Raw genomic sequence first — 12,609 nt, 5'->3', positions numbered from 1 at the left:
GAGTACTGCAGGAGCTAAAGGAATGGAGGGCAGGTATGTTTACTGATTTCTATAGGTATTGTGTTGAGATCAGTAACAATGACTGAAGGAAAAGAAAAATAGCAGATATACCAACCTAAAGTAGTACCTGTTTTTTGTAAATAAAGTATTTTAATCAGTTAATATACGGAAAAATCATCTAGGTCCTTCCTCATATATACATTGTCATATCTGTACCTTCTATAGAGACATTGTGCTTCAGAGTTCCATGTTCTCCCTGGAGCCTTTTGCGGTAGTGGTAGCAGATAGAGTTTATGCCCAGGCTTCATGGGTGCTTACGTTCTTAACTGTTACCCTTCATTCTGTGCAATATTGCTAGAGAACGACACAAAGAATCCCTGCTGACCCACCTCGCTATTCAGCTTCTCTTTATCCTTCCCCAGCAGCAGGTGGACAGTTTAAAATTAGGGAGTTATTAAAGAGTTAAAAATTACCCCTGTATTCACATCTTTTAATCTCTTAAACAGTGCAAAAATTTACGTTTTTAGCATACATGTCTGTTGGTGATTTTGTAGTGAAGTAAACCTTCATTTCAAAATCGTCCAAAAAGAGAATTTTATTGTTATTTTTGCTTGGACTCTAATTTGGTTTTATGCTAATGTTGCATTTGTAACAATCCAGCAGAAAGTCCTTTAGAATATTAGCAGCATAGGAAAATGTTTCAGTGAAGTTCATGGTAGTTCTGTACTTGAAAGACTGGAGGGCAAGTGTGAAAGCACATCCACTGCTTCTGTGACTCTCCACGGGAAATAAATTATGTGATTATAGGTTAATACATAAAAGTCTAATAAGTATCTCGTGATGTTCTTGCATCTCCTTTTTTCAGATTTTTTTTGAAGGAAAAACAAGAAGCATGGTGATTAAGAAGGTGGAGAGAAGATGCAAACAGAAGGAAGCCATATAAAGATGAGGCTGTTTCAGATCTGAATGTAAAGTTTGTACTGTAATGAGCATATAGAGGCTGGCAGATAGTCTGCAAATACGTAGAACTTCATTTACATTTAATTCTCACAATTATTTTAGTCTGGTTACAAAAACCCTTGGAAATTAAACAATTCAGGGTTATAGGGTGAAAGAAAATATGATCAGCTGAAATTACAACCTTTAAGAATAAGAGAGTGAAATACTCAATGTCTAGTGGTTAAGAGAAAACTATGTAGATTTTAAAACTCAGTCTGTTACTACTGTGAATGTATTCTTTGTTACCCCTTAATTTCCTTAATTTAATAACAGGAAACTTTGTTAGAGTTCTTGTGTGATCTGTAGGCATGACCAGGAAATATTTGTACTCTTTCATTATTGACAGTTGCTACGTTTGATTTTTTAAGGGAAGTAATTAATCTTGAATTACCTTAATTTACCATATTTAAAAGACCATTAGGAGATAAGCGTAAGAAGACTGGTTCTTCAAGACGTTCTTAAGACAGATATATTTAAAGTTTTTTAAAATACAGAACTTAGATGGAAAATAGCCTCTGTAAAACTGGAAACTAAATGTTTTGATATCTAGTTCAGCTGGCACCAGACACATGTCCCCTTTGCCATATCCTTTTCTAAAGTCTTCTGAACGCCCTGGATACATGTACTTTTATCTCTGGCCCCATACCAACTTTTTCTGGTTGTCACTTCTATTCTTTTATAAATGCTTTTTTAAAATGACCCAGTAATCCACAGTAATAAGAACAAATTCTCAAAGGTAAATGCTAGCCTCATAACAATCTTTATTTCTGAGGCATAGTGTTACTTTTGGACATGTTTAGAAAGTTGGAAGTGTTAGACTTTGAAATGTGTATGTATTACAAAAATAATTTGTCCATATGCATTTTGCAAGAGTGACAGTTAACAGCTGGCATGCAACTCTGTTTCAGTGAAGTGGCAAACACTTATGTTAATTTTTTTAAATTAAAATTTTGTTATTAGAGAAGCATTTCTGAGGAGGCGGTCTTTGAAAACAACAAGTGAATCCATGAGCTACATGAGGCGGAGAAGAGGGTAAAACATGTACCCCTTTTTCCAGAAGGAAAAAGAACACAGAGGCCCTGCTACAGAATTTTATTTTGTACCTCTTCTCCTCCTTTCTGCATCAGGTCATCCGCCATAGGAAAGCATTCTTAGGGTTCACTTAGCCAGGGCCATTAGTCTCAGCATGGCCCCAGCCTTCTTCCGTGATCTTCAGCAATTATCCTGTATCTACAGCAGGCTGGAAAACAGGGTGAGCATGGGGTTAAGGCAAAAGCAATAGAACTGCTGCAGTAATGACACTTTTTGCTCTTCTAGGCCATTCAAGATAGAAGGGGGAGTTACTCCTGTTGTCCTGTGAGCACTGACATTTACAGAGACTCATAGCTAAAGATGGAGAGTGTCACTTTAATCTTTCACGACACCAAAGAAAGTTGCAGTATGTCCAGGTGGTGTTGGTATTTAGTAATTTAAGTACTACATATAATACATGCATTTAAAATACTACTACCACTCTGCTGGTACCATTATATGACTAGGTCCTTTTCCAGGATAGTTAAGGATGCCATTGAGAAGCTAGAGGGCTGACTGAGGTTAAAGCTAACCCACTGAAAAACCAAGCAGAAATGGTCAATTTTAAGAAGGATTAGCTATCTGAGCCTGCTCAACATGTAGCTGCATGACCATTTGTACCAGCACAAGAAAGGGGACAGCATGAGGGTGGAAATAAGCCGGTGGGAGCAAGACTGTTCTTCTGGCAGCAGTTGCAGCTATTCACACTTTTAACTGCTTGTATAACTGAAGCATTGCTGTGTTCGAATTTTTTAGGATACCGTGTATGTATGAAGTGTTATTAGTGCCCTGTAAATTCATCAGTCTTACATGTTGAGTTTCCAAAATAGATGGGTATGTTCATATTATTGTGTAAGGGTATCAATTATTTTTTAATATATATATCAAATACATTATAATACAAAACAAGAGAAACAAATATTACAAATAATCCAAAACATAGTATATCAAATACTATGAGAGGAAAGCATACCTAAATGCCATAGATTGAAGTAGAGGGAAACAGTAGAGCCAAGGACATAATGCTGCAAATGTGTTTAAGTGAAACAGTGAAGCAGTTTGTGTGAACTGAAATAGATTAGGGTTTGCAAGGTTGAAATTGGAATTCAGGCTGTGTAATGGGAGACACAATTGAGCTAGTTTGTATGGTTTTGGGTTTTTTTGTCTCTCAGATTTTTACTCTTGACAATTTTCAGAAATATTTTGTCAATTTTTATTGACTCTCCTTTCCTTGCACTGTTTTTGACGCCTCTCTAACTGTAATTGTGGGGATGGGGAAGTTGTTTGAAAGCTTTGTGATCCAACAGAGGTGAATGGCTATTAAAAGTTGATAAGCAGTGAGGATAAAAACACAAACAAAAAGTAAAGCCACATTTCAGTTATACGAAATCAAAACAATATTGATATCACTTTCAAGAGGATTTTTTTAAATCACCCTTTTGTGTGTTAGCCCTGGTAGGCAGCTAAGCAGCATGCAGCCGCTTGCTCACTTCCCATCCCCAGTGGGACAGACAAAGAGGAAAGGATGAGTAAAAGCAAGACGACTTGGGGGTCAAGATAAAATCGTTTAGTAAGTGAAGGCGAAGTGGAAGAATAGAGAAAAAAAGCAAAGCAAGGGACGCAAAGGTCGTCACTCACCATACCATGTCCTACAGGTAGATCGATACCCAGCCAATTCCCAAGCAAAGATGGAACCTAACTAAACCTCCTCTTTTCCCTTTTGTTGCTGAGCGTGGCATTATATGGCATGAAATATCTCTCTGGTTAGTTAGGGTCACCTGCCTGGTCATGTCCTCTCCCAGCCTCTTGCACACCTCCCGGTCTGTTCACTGGGGAGGGCAGGGTAAGAATCGGAGAAGGCCTTGACATTGTGCAAACACTGTTTAGAGAGAGTTAAAACATTATTGTGTTATCAGCATTTTTTCAGTCACAAATCTAGAACACAGCACCTTAGCAGCTTCTATGAAGAAAGTTACCTCTACCCCAGCGTGGCCCAGTACACACCCTTTTGGTAGTTTTCCTTCCTATTTTCCAGTCTTGTTCCTAGTCAAGAGGGTAGACTGAAAAGGCTTTCTTAAGTCTTGTGAATCCTTGATATCCCATCTTGGGGGAAAAAAAAGGGAGGGAGCAAAGGTTCAATAATTAGGAAAGTGGTCAGAGTCAGGGTAAATATTCTTGAATGTGGATGGTATTGTAGGCTTGGTGTGAAGTATTTTTTCCTCACTAGTAAGGGGACAGAAAACCTCTGTTTAATTCCACTAGCTTCAAAGCACAGTTGTTGGATTTTGCCTGAAGTCTCTCCCAAGTATAATGAAGAACTTGAGGATAAAGTATGTTATTTAGGTACGCACAAACCTGATACCACAAAGTCAGATCAAAAATTAAATGATTGTGTCTAAAGCTTGTTCAGAATTATTTTGTCTCAGGAAGCGTTCCAACACAAGATATATCAAGTTAACAGCTCAAAATGATTCTGTTTATTGAGGCCTCCTGGGATCTGTTTAAAAAAAGTGTATTCAGTTTGCCACAAGTGTACTGTAAAATACTTCTTTGCAAAGTATGTTTTGGTTCAGGCATTTGTAGCAGAATTCTAAGTGCACTGTTCCCTCATTAACTCAAAGTAGGCTGCAGTGAGGCACCTGTGTTGAGTAACAACTCACAATGCTCTGACAGAATTAGTCTAGTAAGCTGTAAGAAGTTGCTTCTTTCCTCTAAAATAAAGACAAATGTGAGTCTGATTTCTCTTATCTTCAGTATATGACTAACTACAGCAGTGTCCAAAGCGATGGAGATCACCTGCTCAATGCTTTGCTTGTTCCGAGGACCTTTATCACACCCTGTTTACTTCCCAGGGGAGTGACCTGCTTACCTGGCTGCATCAGGGAAGCTGGCCTCTGTAAAAAGAGCTTTGTTGGGCTGGGAAAAATCATGGAACGTGACTAGTGGGGTTGGGGGGAGAAGGGAGTTGTGGGCTGTAAGGACTCTGAAGTCCGTAGTTCAAAATGCACAGGGTAAAGAGAGTTTTGAGAATGGAGATGGTAACCTAGCACTCTCTGATTATTCTCCCCTTACTTGCTGTATATTTAAAAGGTCTTTGGCCTTCATATTTTGTGTAGAATGCAGTGCTGTCAGCATGTATCCAGTGTGGTGTTTAATGGGTTGGACCTCTTGGAATAGGTGAAGGAATGCCTGAAATATGGTTGTGGTTGCTCAAGGAGCTGCTTTGATAGCGATTTGTCATCGCTGAGAAAGAGAGTTGATACAAACTTCTGTTCAGTTGAACTGTAATTAATGTCTGAATGTTTCTATGCAATGATACTTTAGAAGTAAAAGCTACAAGTGCAGACAACTTTTTTGTGATTGAAGCTACCAAATTTCACTTTATACTTGTAATTGCTGGAAATGCGCACTCAATCAGTTACACAAACATGGAATGTACACCCCAAAGTTTGACCAGCAGTAATGTGATAGGCAGTAGTCACTTGTGTGCATTTCATATGGTAGTCTTAAGTTGCTGAAGCTACGTGAAGGAACGTGTGGACGAGGCATTGTGGGACATGGTTTAATGGGCACGGTGGTGTTAGTTGATGGTTGGACTTGATGATCTTACAGGTCTTTTCCAACCTTAGTGATTCTGGGATTCTGTTTGAGAATTGCTGTCTTAGGCTTAATCAGCCAAGTCATTTTGTGAATTTAAGCATCATGTCTGCCATTGCCACTTGCTACTGATCTCTCTGTCTTTTCTCTGTATTGCAGTTGTTTGTGAGAATTATTTATAGGGTGTGGACATGTAGGAACTTCTCTACTGGTGATCATTTTAAGTCTCAATAGGCCATTAACTTCACTTGGCAGTCAAACTTCACACATCTGTTATTTAAACTCTTGACCTGAAACTTGTGATTTTACTTACTGATTCATGCTGTCAGTATTTTTGCCTGTTGGAAATACTGGAATTTGGAAACATTGGGTAGAATCTACATGAAGTTTGAGCTTAGCTTTAGGTTTCAAGCTCTGAAAATAATTTTATAAAAGAACTGAAGCAGGAGTTAAAATCTTGGGAGAATCTTCTGTCATTTGAAAAATAAAATATGTTTGTATTGGTTTGTCCTCATAAGGTTAGTAAAATGCTGCTATAGAATTTTAATGAACTCAGTGGTTCAAAGCTGAAAAATAGCAAACCACATCTAAATGCAATGTTAAAACCACTACACTTTTGCATTTGAATATTGTTTTGACAGATCTAGTAACACTAATTTTTTTTGTTCCTCTATTTTCAATAAATACAGAACCTATATGATCAAAGCTAATGTCTCAGTCTTGCAGATGGCACTAATAACAATCCTTCATTTGTTAGTATGTACAGAATTACAGCTTGAATTACTTCAGGGCTACAATATGCTTTATGGTCTGCAACTTACAGATGCAGATCTTTCATGTAAAAAAAGATTAAATATTTTTTAGAAAGGTACATGGGGTGAATGCTTATGTAGAATGGTGCTCTGGAACGTCCACCCATGTCAGACCTGTGTGTTGATTGCATGTTTGTACTATAATGAGTCTTTTGCAAGTCTGGTCTAATACATACTCAGAAATCTTCCACATGCAGGTTTGGGAGCGTCATCTCCTTGCTAGAAATGGAGGAATGTAAAAGATGGAGTGACTTGGGATGAAAGTGTCAGTGTTCCAATATTATTAAAAGATTTACATTTGAAAGTACAATTACAAATATTTATTGACTAAAATATTAGCTTGAGAAGACTTCTGTGGTAAAATAATCATAGGATTGTTTCCTAAATTGTAGCCTTAAGTAGCAGTCTGCGTTTGCCTTTTTTTAGATGCTTATGGAGTTGAGGGTCTGCAACTTATTTTACTAAGCTACTGGTGGTGTGCATGCTATGTCACGGTATGGCAAAGTAGCAACATCTAGCTTTGAGGACTTCTGACAAGTACCGAATAGATGTGCTTGCTACCTGAGTAGTTGCTCGTATCTCTTCTGAGGAAAAGGCAGTAGGATGTTTTTGTATGTACCTGTGAATACCATGTGTATGTTAGTTTGAAACCCTTGAACTATGTAGTTAATATGCTCATCTATTTTGTGAGGTGTAATAAATAATTGCTTTGGTGAATTCCAGAGTCATTTTTATCAGGGTGAAATTTAGGCAACTTTGTGTATAGTATGATCTTTGTTCTCTTAATTGTACTTTAAAGCATACATTTCCATGGTGAAAGGAGCTTTTCTGTAAAATGTAGAATTGAACTAGTGGTTATTATAACGTATATTCAGGGAGTGGTAGAGTGAACACTTCAATTGGAAAGTAGGAATGCTGCATTTGAAAGATTGACACATCTGTGTGATTTTGTGATTTGTCTTGTTGGAACAGCTGAAGGCTCTTAGTTACTTCTAAAATTCCTGAAAAATCATATAAACAGTATAATTTGTAAATTTTGTTTGTTTGATATGTTATGTGGAATACTGAAAATCAACTTTTGCCATTCAGAATTTGTTTAGAGTGAAATAACTTGAAAATCTTCCAGCAGTTCTTTACTGAGAAATCAAGAGCTGAGAACCCAGCATAAGAGCATTCTTAGAAAAGAAGCAACCTGTAGGTATTTCTGTCCAGTTCAGAGATGATACCTGGAGCCTGTCCTCCCCTTCTACCCTTCACTGCATGCACCAAGTAAAATAGCACACTAGAAAATTACACCTGCCCCTGTGTATACTGGACTTAACTTTCCTGTCTCTGGAAAGAAGGCATTCGGGCTCTTTGGAGACACCAATTAGGAGAAAAATTGGAAGGCTTAAGTCTGCGGCACAGGGCAATATACTTGATGACTATCATAATATTATAAATCAGCAGTTTCAAAATTATGCTTTCGGCACTCTATTAACTTTTAAGTCACATTAGCAAAATGTATGTAACTTTCAGTTGAGAGCAGGTAAAACTAGTAAGCAACAAAAAATATAAATTGTGGTGGTGTTTGTTTTCTGGGTTTTTTTTTTGTTGTTTTTTTAATTTTTAAAACTTCTGTTAAATCTGAAATTACAAACTCGTGTGTAAGGAAAACGATTGCTGGATACAGTTGTTAATCCTGGATTATTAAAACTTCAAAACTGAAACTTCAGTTCTCTGTATGCAAGGAAAGAAATCTTGCCTTATGTGTCACCCTGCTGAGAAGTTAAATGCAGTGGTCTAATTTGGACTATTTTTGTAGGTCATTTGGTGGGGCAAATAGGGCACGTCAGTAAAGATTATGTCAGTATTTTATGTTTTGATAATCTTGACTGAGGGCGCAGTTGAAGAAATTTGGAAAAGAGCAATGATGTAATTAGCATCTTCACTCTCACTTCCTGTTTTTCCATTCTGGAAAAACACAAAGTGCAATGCTTCAGATTCAGAAACTAGTTAATTTGATGTTTGTCCATAGTCAGAGAACAGTTTTGTACAGGTAGTGTTTATTGTTGCATTTTTGATGGTACAACAGAGATACTAAGGCAGGCTTTCTTTAAGAGTGGTAGGAATAAGAAAAGTCAGTAACTTCATCTCTTTATTACCTTCAGGTGCATACTTCAACATGGGTTTGTGATAATAAAAACTTTCCTACAGAAAATAATTCAGGCATGAAGGAACAGTTTCATATGAAACTAGATAGCTTCATGATTTATAAATGCATTAATAAGCTGAATTACAGTGTTACATGCTAATCTTGCGCTTGAGCCGTTTGAGGTGAAATGTTTACCTGCGCCTGGAGGGCTTTTTTAATATAATGAAGGAATTTGTTAGTATGAATTTATATCTTGAATTGTTGTTTACGTTTTCTTATCCACAAGCTTCTTTTTTTTACTTTATGAAATGCAGTCTGTCATGTATTACAACTTAACTAACATTTTATGTAACACTGCTCCTATGGTAATCTAAAAGTTACAATAGTGTGCACTGAACTTCATGTTAATAGGGAACTTGTTACAATATTTGGAGGCTATTCCTTTTAAAGTTACTCTGTGAATGGTGGTTTGGAACTCAGTAATAATATTTTACTTATACTATAAAACTGACTTTATGCAAAAAAAAGTCAATTTACTATTTTAAAGGATTATGACTTACTAATTTTGTTTTTATATACTATAGGATATGTTTTGGAGTTGCAGACAAAGTATCTTTGCTGAAATGAAGAAGAGATTTTCACAGGTAGACAGATGAAATCAACTTTATAAAATGATAACCAAGATACATAGTAACAGCATGATGCTGTAGCTTTTGTTTATTTCTTAACATGAGCATGAGCTATTGAATTTTTTGTGCATGTTCTTGAATACAAAGATTATGTATGAATTAAATGCATTCTTAACAGTAGAAGCTTCAAACTGAGTATATGTTTATATGTTTTTACACTGATGTGTGGGTTTTTGGCCCTCAGTAGCTTTTTATTAAAAAGTTTTTATTGTGTAGCTGTCATAATGTATCAGATTATATAATGATTAAAATTAAGTTTTCTGTTTACTTTGGACTCAGTTTGATAACAGCCGGTCAAAATAGCCTAGAGGCCTATCACTGGCCAGTATTGCCTTTTACACTATTTTTATAGTAAAGTACCACAAAGAAGATGTTAGCATTGTCTGATAGTTCAGATGATCTATGGGAATGCTTGCCATTAATAGAGTTGGACTGAGGATATTTTTGCTTTATCTATTTACTATGAACAACTTGAAGCAGTGGCAGTGTGTGAATGATGGCTTAATACCCTTTGCTGTACTAACCCTGAGTTAAACCAGTTCAGTCTGTCAGAATTACATCTGTGAACAAGGAAGAGAGGATTTGTCTGACAAGGAACACCCAGCAACCCAAGCAGCAAATCTTCTGTAATCTTCTATAATTTGTTCACCTAATGTTATTTCCATCCATCAGATACTGTGTGTCTAATTGTTTTCAGTAGCAATTCCAATATAAGTCACAATGGATTCACTATCAAAGGCAGCGGAGAAAGTGTGAGTAGGAGGAGTTGAATTTATAGGCATCTTCTGCAGAGAGGAGGGGAGTTAAGGTGTTGGTTATGTAAAGGCAGTAGGACAACAAGGAATTGACTCTCCAGTGGAGAACTTCTATTCCTGACATGCTCACACACAGTAGTCGGTCAAGTTGTAGGATCAGTGGGAATCATTCAATCTGAGTCAACTTACATTTTCCTAGATGAAGCTGTATGAATAGTAGCAAATGCCTCTTAACCTCTCTGCGCTGTTCTGTAGAGGAGGGTGGGCTTCCACCCAGAGCAAGCCTCTATGATTGCTGGGGAATCTGGGTCATAAGTGTAGGTTGATATTATGAGTTTATTGGGTTTTAGCTGCTGCTCATCTTCTCTAGAAAAATCAAGAAACTAGACCACTGAACTGGGCCACAAGCTTCCTCTTCTCTTTTGTAACCACACAATGAAAGATAAATTGTGTGCTTGTTGTTTAGTCACAAAAAAATTGAAGAATGAAGCTGTCCTGGGAAACTTAAAGGAAGGAACCCAGGAGATGTAATCACTAGTGAAATTTAATTTTAGTCTACTCAGGTACAGCCCTGTGTGTCTCTGTGGGTGCTGTGGATGAAAGTGAGGATATAATATGTCAAAATTGCTTCTAAATAGTGTTTGCTTCTTAACGTGTGATTAATGTTTCAGGAACAGTTTTCTATGTCTTCGTGGAAAGCAGTTCATAAACCTAAAATTCTCCAGTAAAGATTAAATGTACGAAGGTGAAGTGTTGCAGATTTGCTGGAAATGGTGCCTTGCATCTTTTTGAGCATTCAGTTAATGAAAATTTCCACACAGGACATTACATTTGATAAACTTAGAGAAATTGGACTTTAAAGTCTTAAGAAAAATCACAGTCTAAAGCAAAGGAACGTAATGCAGATGGGGGGGTCTGTGGTTTTATTTGCCCTTTTCTGACAACTTTTTTTCTGATGATGATTTGAATAGACACTGCAGTCAGCTAACATTTTATTTTATAGTTGCATGAAGACTGTCAGCTGATTTTGAAATTTTGTAAAATGAAGGGATGCAGCATCAGCTAAAATGTTTCTGTTCCTTTTTAAAAGGTTTGGTGATGTAAGTGCTCTCATAAGGGACTATACCACTTTGGTGGTGGTCATCTGTGTTTTGAGGCTGGTTGTGTAGAAATACAAAGGGTGCTGAAGTTGTTTAGATCTTCTTTGTAGTTCTTTATTCTCTAGAAGATGCTTATGACATGGCCGACAGTTTTAGCATGAACACAGTTCTTGCTATTTATTAATGTATCTTTTTGCCTTTTTAGACGATGTGCCCTTTAGCCATGGACTGAGATTTGGGTGCTCTGACATGCTTTACTAATGCTTTCTGTGTGTTACAAGTTGCAAAGGCTAGGTCCTGGGGGACTCATTATTCCATTTACTGATCTGATGCTTTCTTGTGTGACCTGTATTTACATATTAGTTACTTCTGATTGCTCTACAACTTTGGATAATTGAGAGAATTAATTGATTGTGCTTAGATCTTTGACTTCCTGGGTTTTCAGTGTTGGAAAGTGTTGGGAAAAGTACCATTTTCTTGGCTTACCTGGGTCTGTAAAATTTCATCACTATTCCATTGCCACCTTCATTCAAGATTGTTACTTTTCTGGTTTCAGATATATTGAAGTTGCTGTTTAAAATCTCTTTACTTTGTTTAGTAGTCGTTTGGCAATGTGAATTTTCTTACTGTGTTCACGCAGAAGAAATTCTCCTGTGACTCACACAGCAGTAGAAGAAAGTTGGTGGTTTGATTACAAAACTTTTTGTTTAATGGTCAGCTTCCAAGACTACTTGGAAGCTTGCAGATCTGGGTTGCATTCATAAAAATCCAAAAGGTATACTTCTACCTCAGCGGGATTTATGATCATGTCAAAGCAAAATATGAGCTGGAAGTGGTGATTTGAAAGTCTGTTCCTGATTTGAAGCAGTCTTCTATCTGCTTGCTGGCTGAAATTCTGTGTGGAACTTGAGCAGTTTATCTCTCTACACAGTGATCCACCCATCCAAATTCCTTCTTGTTCTATAAAAACGGAGCTTGTTTTTACATAGGTTTTCCGAAACTGGAAGGTTCTTAATTTTCTTATGCCTGCTTTCAAAAATAATGGCCAGTTTTAGGATCCTTAGGTTGTAAAAGTATACCACGTTTTACTGGTGAAGTTTTGTTTTGATTTTTCAATTAAACTCCAAAATGTTCTTAGCTTTACTCATGAATTGTTGCCTGCTGTCATTTCAGGTGGAAAGTGCTGCTGAGGAACCCAGGGTGCTGTGTATAATACAAGATACCACAAATTCCAAGACAGTGAATGAGCGTGTTACCTTGAACTTGCCAGCTTCTACACCACTTAAAAGGCTGTTTGAAGATGTGGCTTCAAAAGTGGGCTACGTAAATGGAACTTTTGATTTAGTGTGGGGAAATGGAGATAATGTAACTGATACGGTATGGCAAAAGTGCTTTTTATTTCTTCTTGATAGCAAACTTTTAAATCTTCACATTATAGAAAAGCACTGTGTT

General features: G+C 37.0%; 1 protein-coding gene across 2 annotated transcripts in view; it reads left to right on the top strand.

Annotated features, from left to right (window-relative positions):
* The window catches only part of USP47 (ubiquitin specific peptidase 47), a 58,650-nt gene that overhangs the window by 6,163 nt on the left and 39,878 nt on the right, over positions 1-12,609 (top strand). Inside the window, exons 2-3 of one of the 2 annotated variants that reach the window (XM_059825716.1) lie at positions 9,198-9,257; positions 12,331-12,534. In XM_059825716.1, the coding sequence (XP_059681699.1) occupies positions 9,198-9,257; positions 12,331-12,534 (264 nt within the window). Of the gene's footprint in view, positions 1-9,197; positions 9,258-12,330; positions 12,535-12,609 lie in introns of those variants that run through there. The other variant, XM_059825718.1, reaches the window with a different exon arrangement.

Source organism: Gavia stellata, chromosome 17, assembly GCF_030936135.1.
Source record: "Gavia stellata isolate bGavSte3 chromosome 17, bGavSte3.hap2, whole genome shotgun sequence".
Lineage (NCBI taxonomy): Eukaryota > Metazoa > Chordata > Aves > Gaviiformes > Gaviidae > Gavia > Gavia stellata.
This window is presented reverse-complemented; position numbering and strand designations above follow the sequence as displayed.